This window comes from Anser brachyrhynchus (assembly GCF_964034855.1).
Source record: "Anser brachyrhynchus genome assembly, chromosome: 18".
NCBI classification, from domain to species: domain Eukaryota; kingdom Metazoa; phylum Chordata; class Aves; order Anseriformes; family Anatidae; genus Anser; species Anser brachyrhynchus.
Window position 1 is genome coordinate 6,018,822 of NC_137711.1, and position 21,441 is coordinate 6,040,262.

The 21,441-nt window shown below is 41.3% G+C and overlaps 1 protein-coding gene across 2 annotated transcripts in view; it reads left to right on the forward strand.

Annotated features, from left to right (window-relative positions):
* The first annotated feature begins 207 nt into the window (after window positions 1–207).
* Window positions 208–21,441, forward strand: part of CA10 (carbonic anhydrase 10) — a 201,363-nt gene continuing 180,129 nt past the window's right edge. The window contains exons 1-3 of one of the 2 annotated variants that reach the window (XM_080560449.1): window positions 209–442; window positions 1,062–1,204; window positions 1,457–1,544. In XM_080560449.1, coding sequence (XP_080416575.1) covers window positions 1,484–1,544 — 61 coding nt within the window. In that variant the 5' untranslated portion in view covers window positions 209–442; window positions 1,062–1,204; window positions 1,457–1,483. Of the gene's footprint in view, window positions 443–1,061; window positions 1,205–1,456; window positions 1,545–21,441 lie in introns of both variants that reach the window. The other variant, XM_080560450.1, reaches the window with a different exon arrangement.

The following is a 21,441-nucleotide window of genomic DNA, read 5'->3' on the forward strand; positions in this document are numbered from 1 at the left end:
CCTGGGAAGCCGGACAGCCGATGCGACCCGGAACCTTCCTCCTTTTGTGTGTCCCCCCCCACCTCCGGCCGTAGCAGCCCGGTGCCCGCCGCAGCCCCCCCCGGCCCCCCCCCCGCCCTGGCACCGCCTCCTCCGAGCCCCGCGCTCGCCGCCGCCCCCCGCCCGTGCGCGTCGCCGCGCCGAGCCCCCGCCGTGCCCGGCGCTGCCGCCCCGCGGCATCCCGCAGCGCGCTCCCGGCCGGGGGGCGATGGGCGAATAGTCGGCGATAGGGCCGGGGGGGGGGGGGGCGGCCGACCCCGGTACCTCCGCGCTGCTCGAGGGGGCGAGCGGGGGGCGGCTGCGGCAAAGCGGCTGCGAGCCTGCCCTCGATTCGCTTGTGGGACCGCGGGCAGCAGGGGCGCAGCGGGTGAGCTGAGCGAGCTAACCGCCGGGAGGATTTGGGGTAAGTAAGAGGTTGCCCCCCCCCGAGGGGACGCTGTTATTTGGGGCCGGGGAGCGGGGCTGTGCCTCTGCAGGAGCGCGGCGGGTGCGGGATGCGCTCAGCCGCGCTGCAGCGCCAGCACTTCGCCAACTCCCGGCTGTCCGCTCCGCCTGCCTCCCCAGCGCCAAACCCGCCCGAAGTTTGCTATTTTTCGGCGTTCTCTCCTTTCCCTCCTTGTTTAAACAAGTTTGAAAATATCGCCAGCCTCAGCGGAGCCGGCCGGCGCTGCGCACCAGCCCCCGCTGCTGACAGCAGCCCCCGCTGGGGCATCTCGGAGCCGCCGGGGGGGGCAGAGCCGATGTAACCCCCCCAGCCCCACCGGGACAGGCGGGGGCGACCCGGGGGGGGACCCAGGACCGGGTCCGGGGCCAGCCCAGGCGGGGAAGGGCAGCCCCGTACGCGGGGCAAGCCCGACCCCTGCAGTCGGGCGGCGGAAAGCCGCTTGGGCTCGCTGGGACTGCAGAAAAAGCCCGGCAGGGCTGGAGCCGAGCCGGCTGCCGCTCCGGGCTGCCCTCCCCGGGCTCTAGGGGCGGGAGAAGGCGTTGCAGCGGGTATTAATCTTTTTCCGCTCGTTTTGTAGCAGCCGGAGAGGAAAGCCCTCTCCCTCCGCCGCCTCCCTGCCCCGGGCATGTTGGCAGCGCCCCGCTGAGCCGTGCGGAGTTTGGGGTAACTCGCGTCTGGCCGCCCTGGAATAGAGACACTCTCCGGACCGGATCGGTTGGGGTTTGTGGTCTATGTCTTGTTGGGAAATCTGGTGGATTTTTTACTCGCTCGTGGAGGAAGAGCCCTGTGCTGGCGGTCGGCTTCGTGCTCTTTTTTGGAGGGCGAAGGAAGGGAAGGGATCTCGCTTGAGCCGTACAGAGCTCGGACATGTGTTGTCAGCACATCTGGGGAATACAGGCTGCAAGTCCGAAAGGAAAATTGCTGGGATCGTTCAAACTGCGATATTGATCTTTGTTATTTTTTTTCGCCGAGGGATGCACTTGGCATGAGAATCGGAGGATGGAAATTGTTTGGGAGGTGCTTTTTCTTCTGCAAGCGAATTTCATCGTCTGCATTTCAGGTACGCAACCGGCATCGAAAAGGCGGGTGTGGGGGAGAAATACCCTTCAGGGTACCCAGGGCTTCCCTTAGCAAGGGGCAAGAGGTACCGCTACATCCAAGTCAAATCAGTAGTCAAAAAATGCGTGAACAACATATCATGTGTGGAACGTGACAGAAATCCCCAACCATAGTGCCCCCCTTAATTCCACTACCTGTTTCGTGGTTATGATACGTTGGTTGCAAGAAATAACCACGGCGTGCTGGTTAAGGAGATGCTTAAAATTCCTAATGTGCTAATGGCTGTGATAATTAATCCCACCATCGCAGTACTCTCAGAATTTCATAGTTCTTGAAGTTCTTAAACTCGGTTGATCTGCGGATCTTACAAGGTTTGCGGTTCATTGGCAGACTTGTCATGTTCTGCTGCCACAGTTCAGGGACTGCAAAGGGAGGAATGATACTAACGAACGTGTCTCTGCTTTTAAACGGGAGCTTTGCTGTGCCTATGCTCTTAAAATGATTTTTTTTTTAATAAGCCCATCCAAAGAACGCCTTGGGGGCTGGGATTCCAGCTTTAGGCTTCTCATGTTAAGCTTGAAATGCTCTCTCTCTCTCCAGTATGTAGAAATCAGGTAATTTCAGTTGTCACCAGAGCTTGTCCAATTAATGAATAGGCACGGCTGGGTGTCTAGCGTAAAGGATTGGAACAATTTATTCTTGGGGAAAACACTCCCTTCTGCTGCAAAAGCCCTGGCTGCCTTGTTAATTTGTCATGTCAGTCATGCTGGAATAATTATGTTGCAGGAGGCAGTGGAGGGGAGGTGGCCAGTTTTCTAGTTTGGGACACTATGGGGAGCCCCGTGGGGATTCAGCTGCCTGCGGCTCCTGCTGCTCCGCTTCCCTGCAGGCGGCTGCTGCCCCCGAGTTGTTGCGTAAGTCAAGAAATGGGAACGCGAGCAACAGCAGGCAGAATGCTGCAGGGGGGCAGCGGGGCATCCTGGTGGGCATCACAGAGTCTCCCTCGGGAGGTGCCTGGGGAGAGGGAGCTCCGGAGCTCCCCTGGGACCGCGCAGACACGGGCCTGGCCCAGCACCCAGCCAGCAGCGCCTGCAGCATCTCACCCTGAGAGCGCCTGCCTGACTGCGCTCTCTGCAGCACTGCCCGGCTGATCCACCCCTGCAACCCTTGGACTGGTGACACTGGTACTGACATTTGGGGTGGCAGCATCTACATTAATTTGTATTGCCTGCGCCTACCCCAAAACTTCTTGTATTCCTGAGCAAATTCTTTTGCTCTCAGCCTGCGGGGTACGCGAGTTCTTTTATCCCTACAGACCAGCACCATCTGCCACCAGCCACCCAGGTGACGCTGGCAGCACCCCAAGCTGACCTTCCACTTGTGCCCACTGGTACCATCAGAATAATTCTCTTTCTCGCTCTTTAGAACCGCAAAACCTGCTGCCTCTTGCCATTTAAATCTCACACTTATCTATTTAGCTCAGCATGATATGCCACCTGTACAGTTCCCTTCAAATTAGGCACTTCTGTAAGTACCACGGTGAGAATGGAAAAACAAACTCTCATCCCTTTTTTGGCCATTCTGACAGTAATATCTCGAGACAGAAAAAAGCTATCCCATTCTGTGCAGGTCCTTATGCCACGCATTTAGCTGCCAGGGTTTCCTAAGCTTCCCCCCTCTTTTTCTCACCTTCAGACATGGGAACCCAGGCATCTGAAACCGAGAGTGGGATCAGTCCTGCAGGGGCTCTCTGCACCCTCCATCTCCCTCTAGCATTAAAAGCAGCCTGTTTTCTTTTTCTTTTTTTTTTTCTTTTTTTTTTTTTTTTTTGAGGAATATATTCAATAAGTGAATGAGGATGTTTTTGCTTCATGGTTACAGCTGTGGTTTCAGATAATTTGTTTAAACCACACACAGGATGAATGCATGCATTTAGCCTTTTTTTCTTCTTAGGGATTTTTATTTTTTTCAGGAATCCTTCGTCATCTTGGTGAAAAGGATTAAGATTTGTAGATATCTGACTGGCACTAATGCTTTGTATCTGTCATCCTTTTTACACTACGTTTTGTAGCATATTATATAGCTGGGATGTTTGGATAACAGTCTAAGTAAGAGAAAGTGTAATGAAGCCTCTTAAGGTTTGCTGCAGCTTAACACTGGTTTTCAGAACTATGTATTTTTAGCACTTCAGCACTGGTCGTTCATTCAACATGTTTCTTAAAAAAGACACTATTTGAGCACATTGCTGCAAATTACAGAAACGTGAATTAAGGAATGTGGTAGCGTTTTTCTTTTCTTAGTGAGTTAATTGTTTCAGCAATGAAGACTGTTCTTCTGTGCGTGGATCTTTCCTGAACATTAGCAAAGATTAAATTCAGTGTGTATTTAAACCTGTGATGGCCTTCCTACTAATTTCAGTGGATATTTGGACTAGGGCCTTTTAAGGGCTGCTGTTCAAAGGGATGATGTTAGTCACTGAACAGAATTGACTATTAAGTTGGCTTATGAGTAATTTATCATTATTAGTAAACTTATTTATTAAAGATAGGTTTGATGTAACGTCACACTGTCTTTTGGTATGTATTTACATGACATTTACGCATAAAATGTGCTGAATGTAATACATACACTGTATCTTCATTAGATTAAATAATGAAAATATAACATACAATTGTTTTTTTGGTGTCTTGCGTGAATTTTTGTACGACTGTAAGTTTTGGTAGTACCTTCAGAGTACTTAGAATATGGAAAGCAATTTAATCTATTAAAAAGAGGTATATATTTTTTCAAAATATTTTATACCTAACATATTATTTATTGGTCAGTTACCTGTGTGTATGTTAGATTGCTTGGTTTGGAAGAAATGGTACTGATATTTACAAATATATATATATTTTTTAATTACTACCCTGTATGTTTGGGAAATGATGTATCAGTGAACGTAAACGGAGTATTTTTGTTCTCCTGACATACTGAATTAAGGCTTTTGCTACTTGAAATTGTTTGTTTGAAAGGAGAGTCTAGTTTCTTTGTACAGATGCAAACAAGAAATAAGAATACATTGAAGGACCAGGAAAACAATTTCTGTCCTTTAGAAAGAAATAAAAGCCCTCTCTTTCCTTCTATGTCATGATGCATATTTATTCCTTTGAGTTGTAGTCTCTGAGGAAAACTAGTCATGATTTGTATTATGATTTTTGAGGGTTTGTTCCTTTTTATGATAGCACAGCATAAAGGGAACACAGAGTATTTGAAGTGAAGATGTCCTGTACATAGAATGCTGAAATAAGACCCCTCTGGTTGTTGTTCCTTTGAAGATGCAGATAATCACAGCATGAGGACTATATTGTTTGTATAGAAAAAGAATTATAGTTGTTGGTATGATGACCAAAATATCCTTCCTGGGTGAGAATACTACCTAAGATTAATTATCATCAGTGTTCTCAGCTGTAAGTGAGATGTTTTTGATCCCTTAATGGCTGCCACATTTGCTTGCATAGTCATTTGTATAAACCGTGTGCACTCTTTGTGATTCTACATATTAAAAATCAATTTCAGGATAAAAATCAGAATGCTGTTTTCAAACCCTTGCAGGATACTTCATTTAAATAAGGAAGTGCTACTATAGTAGGCATTGATTAAGAAGATATCTATGTACATTTTCTGTTAATCCATCAACAAAATGATTTACAGAACCTGCATGTTCAACATCCTTGTGGCTTCCTATGAATTGATATATTATCTCTTACTGTTTTGGCTTGCGGGAACTAATATGGATGAAATTCATGCAAGCCCTACAGCTCTCATTATTTGAAAGCATTTTCATCCTTTGCTGTCATCCTAAGTCAGGTAGGGGCACATCCCTTCTATGATATAACTGCTTCAGCCTGTTTGACAGAACACACAGGAGTCATAAATCACGTCTCATGAACAACTATGATGGTATTAAAAAACTTCTGGGTATCAAGGAATCTCCTGTGTATTGAGCATCTCCTGGCATTGAGGTCTATGAGTGTTCTTGGAGCACAACTGCACTTCATTTTCCATCTTGCTTCTGCTTCGGTCTCTGAGCTCTTATTACCTGGCATAACACAGAGATGTCCTATAGGATCTCTAAATTATGCCAGGGCTTGAATTAGCTATTGAATGATGATGTGTAAGGTCTGATAACTCTTCTTCTCCTGCCCTTATACAACTGGAGGTAATTCAAGGCAGCATGTGTGCTTGTAGAAGGGAATACCAAGGCTCTCATGTCCACTGGTAGCTAATGCTGAATGCTTCATTGTTATGTTTGGACAAAAATGTTGAAACCACGTTAATTATTCTCAAATAATGTCACAGAAATAGCGTTTTCTGGCACTTTTCTTAAGAAATGCGATATCCTAGGGGAAGGAATTATTCATAGCACAGATATATGTGAGAGGAAAGCAATCACTAGGCGCATAGGCATGTGGAATATGCAGCCTGGTGCATCTGGTGACTAAGAGCTTCTGGCATCCGATCCACTATAGTATTCTTTTCTGCTTTATCCTGTCTCCACAGCTTCATGTGTGTGGGCAAACCTTCATGCTTGCATGGGGTTTGTTGATGTTACTGAAAATCCACGTGGACTCAATCCTCCTGCTCACATTCAAACACAGGATGGAGGCCATATGTTGTATCCAAAGACTCTCAGTTTCTTATCATTTGAATGCTTTCTCACTTCAGAGATGTTGCCGCCTTTTCAAAAGGTGTGAAGATGTTTCTGCTTTAGAATTCTATGGAAATAGCCTTGTAGTCTCCTATAAATGTCTGCTTTACTTTTTTTTTGTGTGTGCGTGTGTCCCGTGTTTTTCATCATTCTATTTTTGTTGTTAGTTTTACAGCTACAGCGTGACCAGATAGGCGCTAAAGTGTCAAAACAACACCAATATTTTTAGCCTATGTAAAGGTAGTAGAAAGGAACATTTATGAATAGTTTTGCACATATTATGCTGAGCTATTTTCCATCCAATAAACTGAGGGGAAGAAACTGGTAATCATTGCTATTGTTTTCCAAATCTCAGTGATGAATATATCCAGTTTTCAAAGGGACCTCTTGTCCTCATTGGTAATCCAATTGATCTACATACTAAGCCTCCAAAACAAAATTATTTAAAACAAGAATAAAACCCCAACTCAAATAAGCACTCTCAATTTAAAGGTATTCTTTAAGTCTTTAAGATACAGCTGATGTTAGAGAGAAATTTTGCTCTTGAAAATATTTTTGTTTTAAAGTCTGTTACAGCTAGATTTTGAGTTCAGGAAGGACTGAAAGGGCTTGCCATCTGCATTATGAATATTCCTTGTATAACAATGAACAAGGAATTCTGCCTACTATAAAAGGCTGCTTTTCTGATTTGTTGCTATTGGTCAAAGCATTGCTTTCCCACTTGGCTGATAGGCTGTCATTTAGATGAGGAGTGAACTGCTGTTTTCACCGTTACCAATTGTTTTTTGCTAAACTTAACATGGCAAAGAATGAAGATCGGTCCATCTGGGCTGTTAATAGAAGACTATATAAGCCTGTTTAACATCATCTTATTACCAGCTCAAGCATTAGACAAAACTAGATGACAGTTATGGACAACACTGACATATTGTGATAAGTGTTATTTTGATCCTATCTTCCTTTCATCTTAACTATGCATCATGTTGGGAGGAACAGAAAATAGGCAACAAAGTTTTTAATGACTTGTTTAGAGACAATATTGTCTAGTATGACTGTATTTCCATTGTAATCATAGAATGGCTCGAGTTGGAAGCAACCTAAAAGATCATCATAGTTCCAACCCCCAATGCCATCAGAAGGTGCAAAAGTGCCTGTCCATACAGTGGAGAAAAAATGGAACAAAATTCCATTGTGATAGATAAATTGAAACAGTAATGCTAAATAATTAGGAAATACATTCTTTAGAAACAGGGTAATAGGGTAATTTATAGCCCAAACTGTTTACATTTGAATTCAAGGTAGAATGTTTTATTGTTGATTTAACAGTTGATTGTTAAAAAGCTATCAAGGGTCTTCCACTGAAATTCCCCTGGGTCTTGAAGATATAATAGGAAGTTATTATTGTCAAAAATAGATGACTGAAACATTTTAGACCTATGTTCTGTGTAGCATAGTAACCTTTCTGGTGATACAGGCAAGTACTGGCTGTGTCATAGGCAGTGTTAAGTTATTTACCAATATGGGAAAGGTTTTCATGCAGTACTTAGCAGTTGACAGTTGAGGTAAGAAGGCATAAGGATACCTATATTTATACCCACTTTAAAAGACCTTGTAACTCTGAAAATGTTATAAATGGCTTTAGTGTTAATGAGATTTGGGCCTTACAACTTTCAAAAACTTAATGCTTGACAATGAGAAAAGCTTTAAATGGCAGATCTCCGTGCTGCTGTTGAGAACAATGGGGTGCCATGTACAGCTTTACCCAGGGCTACAGCCCTAAAATATTTCCTTTTATCTTTTATTTATCTTGAAAAATGATTGGTGATTAGTTCACACAGACCCAGACTAATGAAAGTAATGGGCAGAACTAAACAAAAGATGCTTTCATTGTTTGGTGTATTTTTCCATACAAAAGTACTTGTGGTTTAGATTTGTGGATCTGTATTTCTGTAGTAAAATAATACTAAATTAATATGTCCCACAGTGTCATCTTTTGTAATGTTATTACTAGAAAAATATCACAGCAGCTGTAGTTCATAAAAAAAAAATAATAATTAGAATGTACTTTTTAACAAGATAATGAAATAAAGATGGGTGTTATCCATAATGTTATCTATTCATTCTGACATTCTTTCTTGCTTTCTGTATCAAGTGCTTAACTTGATCAAGCTCAGAATACCCTATGTTTGTCATCCGGCTTTTAAGCATGGAACAGAGTTGTGCACTGTCTGGTCCAAAGTGGCTTTTAAGCACATGCAGGGAGGAGGAAGCTAAACTCTAAATGTGTTGACATCTCTAGCTTTTGGAAGTAATGTTTGAGTAGATGGATTTAGAGGGAAAATGTGTTTTTTTGCAAAATCATCTTGTCAGTTTTGTGGGTTGTTTCCAATTTAAGTTCTTTCCTACTGTTAACTACTATAATGCCCTGTTCTGCTTCAAGAATAGTCCTCAGAATGGAGTTTTTCTGTTCTGCCACGGGTAGAAAGACTAGCATAGCAGGACTCCTACAGAATTCCCCTTTTTAATGCTGCAAGATAATGAGCAATACTGAAAGGCCTTTTGGTGCGCCTGAGTATCCAAAACTGCATCGTTCAAAGTGATGTTGGAATGACCATGCCTTTCAGCAAACTGCCTGATAGCTCTTCTGGCAGTTGGGTAACTGAAGGAGTGGGAAGGATTGCTACTGCCACAGCTAAATTTTGTTTGGCCAAATGACATACTTGGGCTGCTAGAAGGAGCGTTAATTTGCATTTGCCACTGTGGCAGAAAAAAAGAAACTGATTCTAATTTTCTCTTTAAGAGAAAGGTGGTACTGAAGATTGGTGCATGCTGGCAGTAAATCATAGTAATACTTTAATGCACAGTCCTCTAAAAATGAAATTACATGGAGAATAAGCTATTTGCTCATACATGGGTAGAAAGCCATAGCATTTGCAGGTATGTAATTTCCCATAGGGGAAGCTGCAGTTAGTTATGGAAAGGAAGGGCAACTGTTGCTTGAAAGAAAAGGTGTTTGATGCTTTGGAGGGTGTGAACAGCCACTATCAGCAGATTTGTCTGAATGGGATTGTGCAGTCTGGATTTTTCCAAGAATGAAAGTAATGGATGGGAAGAGACTGGGTTGTACTTCAACAAAAAAGAAAAAAACAATGGTGTGGTTCATTCGTAAACATTAGAAGAATTTGCAGATAGTAAGTAGTGTTGGTCACACTTCCACAACAGAGAATCTGAGGTAAAATGTTGTGTGACAAATCTCCCAACAGCAATATAAATATTTAATTACAATTCATTTTCACTCTCAGTTCCACCTTGAAGCACTAGAATTACTCTTAAACCTTGTTTCTGGTCAGGCTCTGACACTGAATCACCTCAGTGAAATGAGGGAGCCCATGGGTTCCCATGAGCCAGGAGGGATGGTGCTGACAGGCCCTGGGGGGCAAGCCCACGGGCTCTGCAGCCTCACCCCAGCACCCCCAGGATCTGCCTCTCCCTTCCATGTCACTTCTGATCCTACACAGCCGCATAGCCTCGGCTCAGACTGCTGTGGCAAGAGAAGCCACGTGTGGTGCCTCTGTGGCGCAGGACTAACTGCCTTTACCTCAGCCCCCCGCCTGCCCCTCAGCCATGCGTGCTCTGCTGCTCCTCACCTCACCTCGCCTCGCTGACTGGATTAATCAGCTTGACAGCGGACCTTCTCGCTGGGGACATGTCTCCTCTCCTTGCCACAGCTGTGCCTGGTGATGGCAGGAGGGTGGCTGCACTGCGTGGCTCTCCCTGGACCTGCTGTTCACCTCAGGGACACTGTGCCCCACAGGCAGGTGACTGCCCCCTGTGGCGCTTCCTGTGCTTGCAAATGCCTTCTGGAAACATCTTCCTGGAAACAGTTTCTCTGAGGTACATACTAAGCTGCCTCTCGATTTCTGACTGGAAGGGGGACAGCTGCAGCTGGATGATGAAAACCAGGCAAATCTGCCCCCGAGAAACTTAAAATAACCATTTCCAAACTTGCAAAACTTGAAGGGCTATGAGCTTGTGGTAGTTTCTGCTCCTTTGCCTCATGTAGTTTGCTTCAGCTAGATTTATCATAGAATCATAGAATATCCCCAGTTGGAAGGGACCCATAAGGATGATTGAGACCAACTCCTGGCTCCACATAGGTCTACCCAAAAATTCAGACCATAATTATCCTTGGTGTTTAAACTTGGATGGCTTCATGCAACAGTCACGGCATGGGGCCTGGTGTGTTCTCTCAGGGTCTGGATCCCTCCTCCTCTCTCTGCCTGTCCATTAGAAGGTATTTTTTTCCTTCATAATACTAGCAGTGAAGGTATGAGGAAGTACATTTATGGTGTATTTAAGAAACACATCAATTAGAGTTTAACTTAAATTGGTTTGCATGCTTTCCAGGAATTAGTGTATTACTAAGGTAAAATTCAGTCCTATATTACAAGGTTCTTCCATAAACATGTTATTTAAATTCTGCTTAAATTTTTAACATTCGTTCAGTTGGCCTCTTTTAAGTTTTTATTGTGACTAGGAGTAATGAACAGGTTCCTTGAAGTGCAGCACCTACGTGAATGCCTCATGTTTCACATCTGCCTTGTGCTGGCGTAAGCAACAACAGAAGGTTGAGGGCACCGCAGATTCTGGCCCTACATTTTCTTTGGAGTTCATGGTATCAGCAGACCAACAGATTCCTTTACTTACTGCTCTAGTATTGGATATGCTGTGCATATATATACGTGAATTTATTTTGTGGCCTCAGGGCATTTTGCTCATGATGTCTTAACTCCTGCTTTTTATTTTCCAGTATATTCGCCTGGCTTCACCATTTATTTATATATTTTTTTTGTTAATATTCATATTTATAAGTGGTATCTTATTGTTGTAGTAAGTTTTCATGCCTGCTGGAAAGCAAAGTAATCTGCAAGGACTCCAGTCTTCTCTCATTTGCCCAGATGATCCTGAGGCAGTTAGTAATTGCAAGTGGGATTTAAAGTTACCCACAGATGCATAATTTTTATCCTCAGTAAACCTCTTGGCTCTCTCCAAGGTGTTAACAGTTCATCTTTGCCAGTCTGTAATTGTGTCTTTGCTCTAGAGTCACGGGTATTTAGCTCACTGTGGAAGGGGATGCAATATAGAGTAATAAATAATACGATTTACCTTTATTAGGTAACATTAATGTGTTTTCATACTTGTCAGCTAAAAACTTATTCATCCTTTTTAGATTTTATCGTTATACTTTAATACATAGATTCAGCAAAATGCAAAGCGTAAAAGACATGCTTAATTGTTTTGCTGCATCTGAGTCTTAATATGCAATTGTGTAAAATAACTTAGAATAAGGATGTGCTTAAATGCTTTGCTGAATCAAGGACTAGCAGTGGTATCATAAACGAGTAATGCAAAATCTTTGGAAATGCCCAGCTAAAATGAGCAGAAATTTTCATAATCGCTGATTAAGTTAAGCAGTTGTATAGAAAATAGTTTTGATCTAGGTAAAACCATATTAGTTCTTTGTGTGGTAAAGTCAAGATGTGAACGTTGCTAGTATGACTAACATAGCAAGAGAGAGTACAATCAGAATTAAAATTATTTGCATTATAATTAGTTAACTCTCTCTACATGGATGCCCTGAATGATACAGATGCCATTTTTCACAACAGTAAATAGATTACCCCTAGACTGTGGTAAACAAAAACAAAAATAGCAAGAGATGGGTGACAGTACACAATCATTTTCATGTGTGACTTTCTGTTCCACTTATTTTCCAGTACAAATTTTAAATTTATTTTGATCAGACCTCAAGTACTGATATAAAGAGGACATCCTGTGTAGAGACCTGGGCTGTGGGGTTGCCTATGTGCCTGCTGGAGGGATGGGCGGTGGGGCTGCCTGTGTGCACCGCTGGGTTGTGTGATGAGGGAAGACCCACAATACCGGGTGCTGGACAGCGGTGCCTGGGTAAACCTCATGCCAATTTTGTGCAAGCAGCTGGGATGGTCTAAATTGCAAAAGCAGAGTTTAGTCAAGCTGATACAGGGAACTTCTCATGGGGAATATATAAAAAAACGTGTGGTTCATTCTATCCCTCTGTCTGTTACAAAACAAACCAAACACTGCCTATCTACTGCTGAGGGAAGGTGGTAGCATAGTCAGTATGTATCAATTGAAAAGTTCTTCATGTTTTAAATGAGGTCAGGCTTCATATGTGGTGTTAAGAATAAATTTATACTGTGGTAAGAAAGTTTACCTAACTATTGCACTATTTATAAAAATGGATAGATAAAGCTCTATAATACATTTACATCATACTTAAGTATTTGGTCTGTGACTATCAAAGGGCTTGGAACCTGCAAACTTTCTCCTTTTTCTTCTCCAGCCATTATCCTGCTTTGGTTTTAGTTGGTGCTACACAAAAACATAACTCTCATAACTTGTGCTCCTACCTCTCCCATTTTAACTTCATTACTCTTTGTGACTGGGACTTTCTATGTCTTCATGTTTTTAAATACTTCCTTACTTCACAGTAATAAAAGAGCATATCTGACAAGATAGTCATCATCTTCCTTTTAACGTTCCTGAAAAAGAACTTGTGACTCAGATTTCAGAACGCAGCACATAACAGTGGAATATAAATCATTTCTGAAAGGTCTCCCTTTCAATGGCTGCTTTACTGATTTCCTGGTAATTGCTCTGGAGGACCAAAAGATGAAGTTGTATCTTGATCACATAATATCATCACATTGCTGGACATCTAAAAATCGATTCTAGTCACTAAATACCCCAGAACCTAAAATCTTGGAAATAGAGCATTCTTAGGTATAATAACAGAGTACATAGCATAATACTAGTTCATTTAAAAAACTCTTAAGTGTTTTGGATGTTACTTTCACTCATATTATATAAACGCTACAGAAATAATCTCCTGGCATTTGCTTGGAATGACAGTCATCAATACCTACACATTGATTAAAAGTCTTATGTAGAAACAAAAAAGTATTTGTTTTACACAAATGTGTTTTGGATATTCTGCCGGGGGGAGGGTGGGGAAGTACAAGCCTTGCTAATATAAACTGAAATAAAGTCTAAAATAGAAGCTTCAGATCAGCTCCTAGTTCCTAGAGGTAGTATGCAATGGAATTACTCTGCCAAAAATGTTGGCATTGAGTTTAGTCAAGTATTTAGCAGAGGTCTCGTGGTAAAAAGTCCTATTAAAAACACCCTGTGACCTTTGCTGTGGGATTCAGGTATGTGAGAGAACCACGCTTAGAAGCTTTGCTAGTCATGTGGTCAGAATGATTTTCAATCACTTTGGTCATTGCTGGATTAAAATTGAGGCTGCAGAGATTAATGGTCTGTTGTTACTAATCCACTAAACCTCTGTTCCTAGATCTTTTAAATTGACTGAACCTATAGATTGTTAGGTTACTGAGATACGGTTTGTAATGTTTTTAACTGTCTTTCTTGATGTTTGGTGTTAGTAGTATCCCATTATCTATTGCTCTTTGAGATGCTGATCTGGGCTTTTCCTGAATGGAAGTGAATTTATACATTTTTATTTATATTACTCTATAGCACAGTAAAAGTTTATATCATTTTAAATGAATGTGGACATAGAAAGTTTTACTTTGTTTAGAGATGAGTTGTTATTAGTAGAAGCTCAAGTAAGAACAACAGAAATTAGATCTTGCTTTCACTTCCTTGGTACAAGGAAGTGGTGGTCACTGCTCCTAACTGTCAAAATATCCACTACCTCTCTTCAGTCTGTCTGTCGCTAACAGTGCTGGTGGATTTCACCACCCTCTGTGGAAATCCACCTTCAGGTGGATTTCATTGGCATTTGAAGATGTAGCAAAATGCAAAATTAGTTAGAGCTTTGGGGAAATTTTATTTTCTAAAACAGTGTAGGATTTGGATTAGTAGGGCTCAGGGCTGTTCCCAGAGATCTAGCGTGGCTAGGCTTAATTTCAGTACTTACTTCTGTGCAGGTGTAAGAAGTTTTCTTCGGATGATAAACAATGTATAAAAAATAAGAGGAAAGCAATGAAGAAATGGTTCATCCATTTAGAGACATATGAGGAAATTTTGGGCACTACAGTGTAGTGGTTTGGCTTTCAGCAGGGATCTATAAAGAAGAGGCATGAAGAGAGCTTTATCAGGTCTTCATCAGTACAATATGGAGGGGACTGGAACTAGGGGAGAGGGAACAGCATGCAGAAGAAATCAGATTGATAGTGGCTGGGAGAGTTCTGGGGACATTTAATTTGAATGGATGGTTTTATATTAGAGAAGCAGAGTGATGGAGGCCCTTATTATGTGTTTTGGGCCCTATTTACCACATCTGTGCTTAAAGTTGCAAATTGGAATTGTTTTGGCTTTCAAGTGTTTGTAATTTTCTGAAACACTCCATTCTAAAAGTGTAATTAAAAAAAAAAAGAGTTTGATTTTGTTATAGGAGAATGTAAAATACATTCTTTTAAATATGATTTCCTTTGATGAAAGGAGTTGAGTACCTGGTGCCTGCCAGATTGGTGTAGACGCAATTTCTACATGACATACAGAAGATGAAATGGGTTTTGATTGAATAAATAATGACAACAGTCTAGCTTTAAACAACTAGATTTTGGTGTTTGTTTAAAACACAACGTAACTTACTCTTTAACAGGAAGCATGCTTAAATTATCATCTAATTATGTCTTGCTTTGAATGGGGTTTTGATTCCTATCATTATATGCTGAAAACAGGCAGAAATATTTTGCTTTTGTGTTCACTGCAGGAGATGTGGAAAAGTCATAGGAAAGTATGCTTTTGCATTTTAACTGCAATTGCATTAATCTGCTTGGGAAAAGGGAGTATAAATTAATTACCCATTAAACTCACTGAAAACGAATGCATTTCTGATTTAAAGGGTCACTATGTCATAAAATTTTATGATTATTAACTTACTACAAATATATTCTACATGTTTATACTAACATAAAGTAAGGTAACATGGCTTTAACTTTATAATTAACTTACAACTCTGTCAGGGAATTCTAGTAATTAAAGTAAACATTTTATTTCATGTGACCATCTCTGTTTCTGAACCCTGGTGATTTGGCTTATCCTTTTGCTTTCTGGTTATCACAGTAGTAGTATGTCTTGATTAAGGACTGCAAAGAGCTTTTATGTCTGCTCTTGTCACAAAGCTATGTAGGATAAACTAGGCCAAAGAAAACTCATCATGCAAACTACAGACCTACTGTTATTTCCCTCCAGATTGAATAGTGTATTCAAATAAAACTGGGACTGTGGAAGTAAACCTGAAATGTTCAAATGGATTTTTGGCAATTTCTCAAAACTCACTTGAAAAAGAGAAAAATATTAACGTAAGACTGAAATGTATGACTATATGAAAGAGGCGAGATCCCTTAAGAAGTTATTGTCTTGACAGCCATTAGGAAGTACAGTCCTTATCCTTCAGGAAATGAGAGTTCATCATCAAAATGAAAACAACTGTTACACCTACTGAGGTGAGTAGACCAATGAGAACAGATATTGTGAAAATGAAAAGTGTCCTCTTTCTTACTTAAAACGGAAATACACGGTGCTATATAAATACAAGGTCTCATGATATTCTTTAGAAGACTAATTTGTGAGAACTAGGCATTATATAAGCTCCCAACATACGGGGTCTGAGTAATGTTTGCAGCTCCACAGAAAGGCTTTGAAGCTTCAGCCACATGTTGCAAGGGTTTTAGACCTGGCTCTAAATTACAGCCCCACAGTAGGATCTTTAGCTAGCACTTTGGCCAGCCACTGAGCAGTTCTTCCCACTTGATCAGGTTCACATTGCAGACAAATGAGGCATTTGTTGAGTGGAGCAACACCAAGTAGTTTCTCTGTATCCCTCTGTTTGTGACTGTCTACTGAATGGCTTCAGGAGATTAAGTTGAGTAGCCCTATCTAATAGCTGAAAATGTATTGTGCTGTCAGACTTATCTTTCTCTGTTTAGACACTTTAGGGACCAGGGGCTTGACTGTCCAGTGTCTAGCATCCAAAGTAGCTATAACCCCAGTGAGTTAGTGAGAAATACTACTCTATTAGAATTACAGCAGTTTTTACCCTCTAGGCTTGAGTGCAAAATAACAAGCAAACAGATCCTGTGTTTATGTAAATCAGTGCAACTTGAAAGATCTTTTCTGTTTTGTAAGATAAAGGAGCTAGCTCAAAGCATGTGTGCTGCAGGATCAGGCCCTGGGATCTGGGATGCATCAGTGTGGCAAGTTAGGCTTTGAATTGGAAGTCATATGGCCACTAGCTCTGCTAACTGAAATGTTTATTCCATGGTTCTAATCCAGATTTAAGACTGACTTAAATATTCTAACAGTTACCAAATAAACATGTAGTTTGCTCATTTTGGGGGATTTGTTTTTACAGCAGTCATGCAAAGAGAACCCTGTTATGGATGGTCCATTTTTTAAAGCTTCTGCCATCTCTTGCACTCTTGGTATTGCTGTTTTTTTCTCAGTTGCTCTTAAAGGCAATATTAACAGATGGTATGCATTGCTCATTAAATCTGCATCTACACCTCTCCAAGGACTGCAAAGATGTTGGGAAACAGACCATGTTACTGCAGTAAGTGCTTAGAAGCCTGGAACTTACTGTGCTATTCACGATCAGTTTTCACAATCAGTGTCTTTTGAATACTATAGCAGTAGAGTTAAAAATACATTGATCGAATATTTCTGATTTAGCCAAGCCCAGGTATGTCCCATTTTCTCACAGATTGGATAAGGTGCCTGTGATTCTTTCATACTTGCCATAAATTCTTTGGTAGTGTTACAGCCAACAACTCGTCCCTTTTATATAAATTAGGTTCTTAATGCTGGGCATTAAACCTAGATACCTGTATTAATTTCCCACCTCCTTCTACATCTGCTTGCTTTTCCTTAAGATTGCTTTCTCTGTGATTCTTAGCTCTTCTTTTTCTCCTGCAGTGGTGACACTCTTTAAATAAGTTAGATACATAGATGTTACTTTTAGGCCTTCTCAATTCCAATGTCTGAAGAGACAGCACTTTGATGTGTGAGTTGGAAGGGCATCGTGCCAGCATGGAAGTTGCTTTCCGTATGCTTCAGATTGGTGGTGAGAGATGCTGAAATACAACTAGCAGATAAGAAGTCTCATTTCAGCTTCTTTATTACTCTGATTTGGAACTGATGGGATCTGACCAGCAATCCCAAGCACATCAATATAGCCAGAAATAGGGTGCTCCCATCTTGTTTCTCTTCATCTTTTCTTTTCTTTAGTAAGTGTTGGATCAGAAAGGTTAAGCTGTTGTTGATTCCATGGGTCATGGAAGGTTAAGATTTAGTTCACATTTCTTTTATAGTTGACCTGTGTTAGGGATAAGGAAGCTAAAAAGTTGGTAGTACAGTAAGTGGAAATGATATCAACCCCTACTGTTTTTACAGAAAGAACCATTTCAACCCTTTTGTGTTTCAGCTGGTTTAAATGGGCAGTGAGAATTGGAAATTCAGTAATTTCTGCTAGTATTTTGTATTTTTATTTATGATTTTCTGTTGGCTAAGGATGTCTCATGTTCTGTAGGCGAAGCCTAAATAAAAAGTGATTTTAAATACATCAATTTAATTAAAAGGCTACAAGAAGTAGTGTAGGCACTCCTAAAATGAAATAAACCTTGTTTGTATTAATTTAGGGTGTTTACTTGGAAAGGGCCTAAAGTGAATCTAATAGAGTTTAAATTTATCCAGTGTACTTTCTGAGCATGAAATAGGAAGACCGCCTAACCTTACATGCACATTTTTTCCTTGTGATTTAAGAGGCAAAAGTTATACTCATGGAGACTTGCAAAAAGAGGGGGCCATCTAAAGCAGCATCAAAAAAATAAAAGATTCTTTAAATTCCCAACTTAAGAAGATGATACCAACCAAGAGTAGAGCAAATGTTCTTTCATGTACTGTTAATAGAAGTGACATATTTTAAACCTAAAGTATTTCAAAGCTTAGGGAGTATGAGGTCATACACTTGCTTTCCTGAGCATAATTTTCTTCTCTTCACCTCCTGTCATTGCTTGCACCCATTCCTTAATTCTAAGATAGGAGAGAGAAAGGACAGGAGTAGACCAGTAAGGGGGATAAAAAGCATTTGGTTGTGGTGGATGGAATAAAAAAAAGAATGGAGGAATAGGTAAAAGAATGAGGATATATACTAATAGCAAGGTTGTAGACAATGGAAAATGGCACTGGGATTAGTTTTTTTGTAGTGCACTTTGTCAGAAACAAATGAGAAAGAGCACTGATGATAGTCCACTTTCCTAATTGCTTTTAGTTCTGGTCCTAAACATTCAGGAGCCTGGTGGCTTCCATAGGAACAAGATAATCTCTTTGTCTGAAGAATCACAGAGATAGAAATATAGAGAGCTTGACTGTTCAGTCATCAGATCTTGATTTTAAACCCGTAAGTTGGAGCACAAAAACTGTCAGAATCCTGAAAGACAAAATTGTTAATAACATAAATGCTCTAAAGTTCTTCACTATGTAGCTGTTGACCTTTGAGGAGTTTGACTGCTTACTCAGATCATTTCATTAGTATTTGCACATTGACTTCCTGCCAAAAAGTCAATCTGCTTTTCCTTTGCATAGTTTTGTTATTTTGAAGGTCTTCAGCTGTGGAATAAAATCCGCTATGTAAAAAAGAGCTGGCAGAGTTGGAAGCATTCCAGTAAAAGCTTTCCCAGGTTAAACTCTGGTGATGCTGAAACATTACAAGTGTTTTATGTGGCCTCTTTTCCCTTGTGCCTTACCTAACATAGCTGTTCCCAAAGAAGGGCAACAGTTAGTTTTAGTTCCCACTGCCCCCAAGAGAATGTTCTGCTTGTTATTTACAAGACGGAAATTCGGACTTGGGACTTGGGTTTTGTTTTCATTCTTTTATCTAGCTCAAAACCATTTTTTGAAGATATTTATGATGAGCTTAATGATTCCTCTAACAGAGTTGATGAGTTATGATGTAAATCACAGTATGGATCTCATACCATATTTAGATGCTCAGCATTTCTACATTGTTGAAGACACTTATGCAAGCTGTTTAAAACAATCTGTAAATGACAATGAAAAAAGCACAGTGAAAGGCTGTGTCAGAAAGGGGTGACTCAAGAGCAAATTAGCTATCAGTGGGCCATCAGAGAAACGTCAATTCCCTTCTGATGCAGAATAAAAAAGGCATATAGATGTACACTGTCTCTTCTTTTTTCCCTTCTTCCCCTATTTCCTCTCTGAAAGAAGAGGAAGGCCAAAATGTCACCTGAGAGAGCTGGATGGAGCTAACAACTTTCTGCAGGCAGCTGAAGATGCCTGAACTATGAATGTCCTGTTTCTTGCGCCTACAGGGCTGATACAATTATTTATTGTTTTTTTATGATGGACAGATGCTGATGAGCCAGTCAAATACCTAGAGCCTGGAGAATGAAGGTATGTTTTATACCTTCTTATTAGACTTTGAGTTCTATCCTTTGCTATGTTGGCAAGGCCTGCATTTCGCAAGGGGTAGAGTAGAGTAATTCTCATGTTCCAGTCCAGTGGAGTAAACAAACAACTACATTCTGCAAATGTTGCAGACTTGGGATCTGTTTCAAGGAAAGCCCAATTAGAAGCATATGAAGGCAGCCTAGCTTGTCTCCCTGGGATAGGGCATGCATGACTGTAGGTATTTATCTAGTGCCTGACAGGATGGAGCTCTCCTCCTAATTGGAGCTTTTGGATAGTACTCCAGCTTAACTGATATTGTACACAGTAAGTCAGCTCAGCTCCACTGATCTCGCTAAATATACGTCTGACGCGCACTAGCTGTAGGCTGTCTCTTCCTTGAGATGAGAGCTGGGGGCCTTATTTTGCTCTGCAAGTAGTAAGGAACTTGAAGCAAGAAGTCATTATTGGTACTCTCAGTTATTCCCAGGTTAATAGAGTGCAACCCCTGGCTCAGGAGATTCCTAAACCTCTGGCTGCAATGGCTGGAAGGTCTTAGATAAAGGATCTCTCTTGGCTGGCTATTTTTATTTTTATTTTTTTCCAAAGCTTTTGCTGATGGCTATTACTGCAGATAAACAGTTCTCAAACTTGTTTGCCTCTCTTTAAAATGCATACAGGTTATGGGCTGAAGGGGGATGGAGCAGCTCTGAGAATCCTTTGCCAGAGAAAGCATGTCAGTGTGAGCAAGGACAGTCCATGGGTGTTAAGGCCTTAAGGCTTAAGCACTGGTTCACAGTTTTCTCCTATTGGGATTACATTCAGGACCTTTACTAACAATCAGTGGGGCTCAGTAGAATGTGTTCCAACAGCTGTTGTCCCTGGTCGTGTCCTTGCTGAGTGCAGTGCCTGCCCCTTTCCTCAAGCTTCTTGCAGCTGCTGGTCCATGTGCTCACTTCCCTGGGTGTTTCCCCCTCCCACAAGTTCCTCTGTAACCTGCTCTTAAAGGAAGTATTCATCTCATCTACTGGTTGCTTCCCAGGTTATTTGATCTGAACTGTTATTGTTCTTACTTTCACGTAAAGTGCATGAATGTTTATTATGGTGCTAAATATTATGCGTATTTGTAAACAGATGTGTACCATGTCACACACATGTACACGTAAGTGTGATAAAAATGGAATCAGCATCTGGGAAGATCAGATCTCCCTCATAAGCTTCAAATAAGTTACAAAGCCCGCATGTTTATCAGATGAAGTGCTCTGGGCTGGATTTTGGTACCTGCTGTAACTGGGACTGGATGGCTGGGTGAAGACAGCTGTATTGGGGCTAGGCTGGGGAGACGAAAAGACGGTGCGGAGGAGACTGTGCCTGAATGAGGTGCTGTGGAATGGGGGAGGCAGAGAGAGAAGGAAGAAAATTAGGTCTGAGACAGGTATGGCAAGGAGAGGAAAGACCTAACCTTGTGATCATGTTGGTAGATATTAGAATTATGCCATTTGGTAGATTTTTCTTTCTTTCTTTTTTTAGTTTTCTTCTAAAATAAAAGAAGGGGAGAGGCAAGTGAGGAATTTATACACTCTCACAATATAAAGTTATCTTAATACTCCAAGTATGAAATAACAGAAGTATTGTTGCCTGCACAACGGTTACTAGTTTAGCACTTTCTCATTTTATTGCAGAGGTTGCGGGACACAGTGAATAGAGGGGACTGCAGGAAGAGGAAAAGATA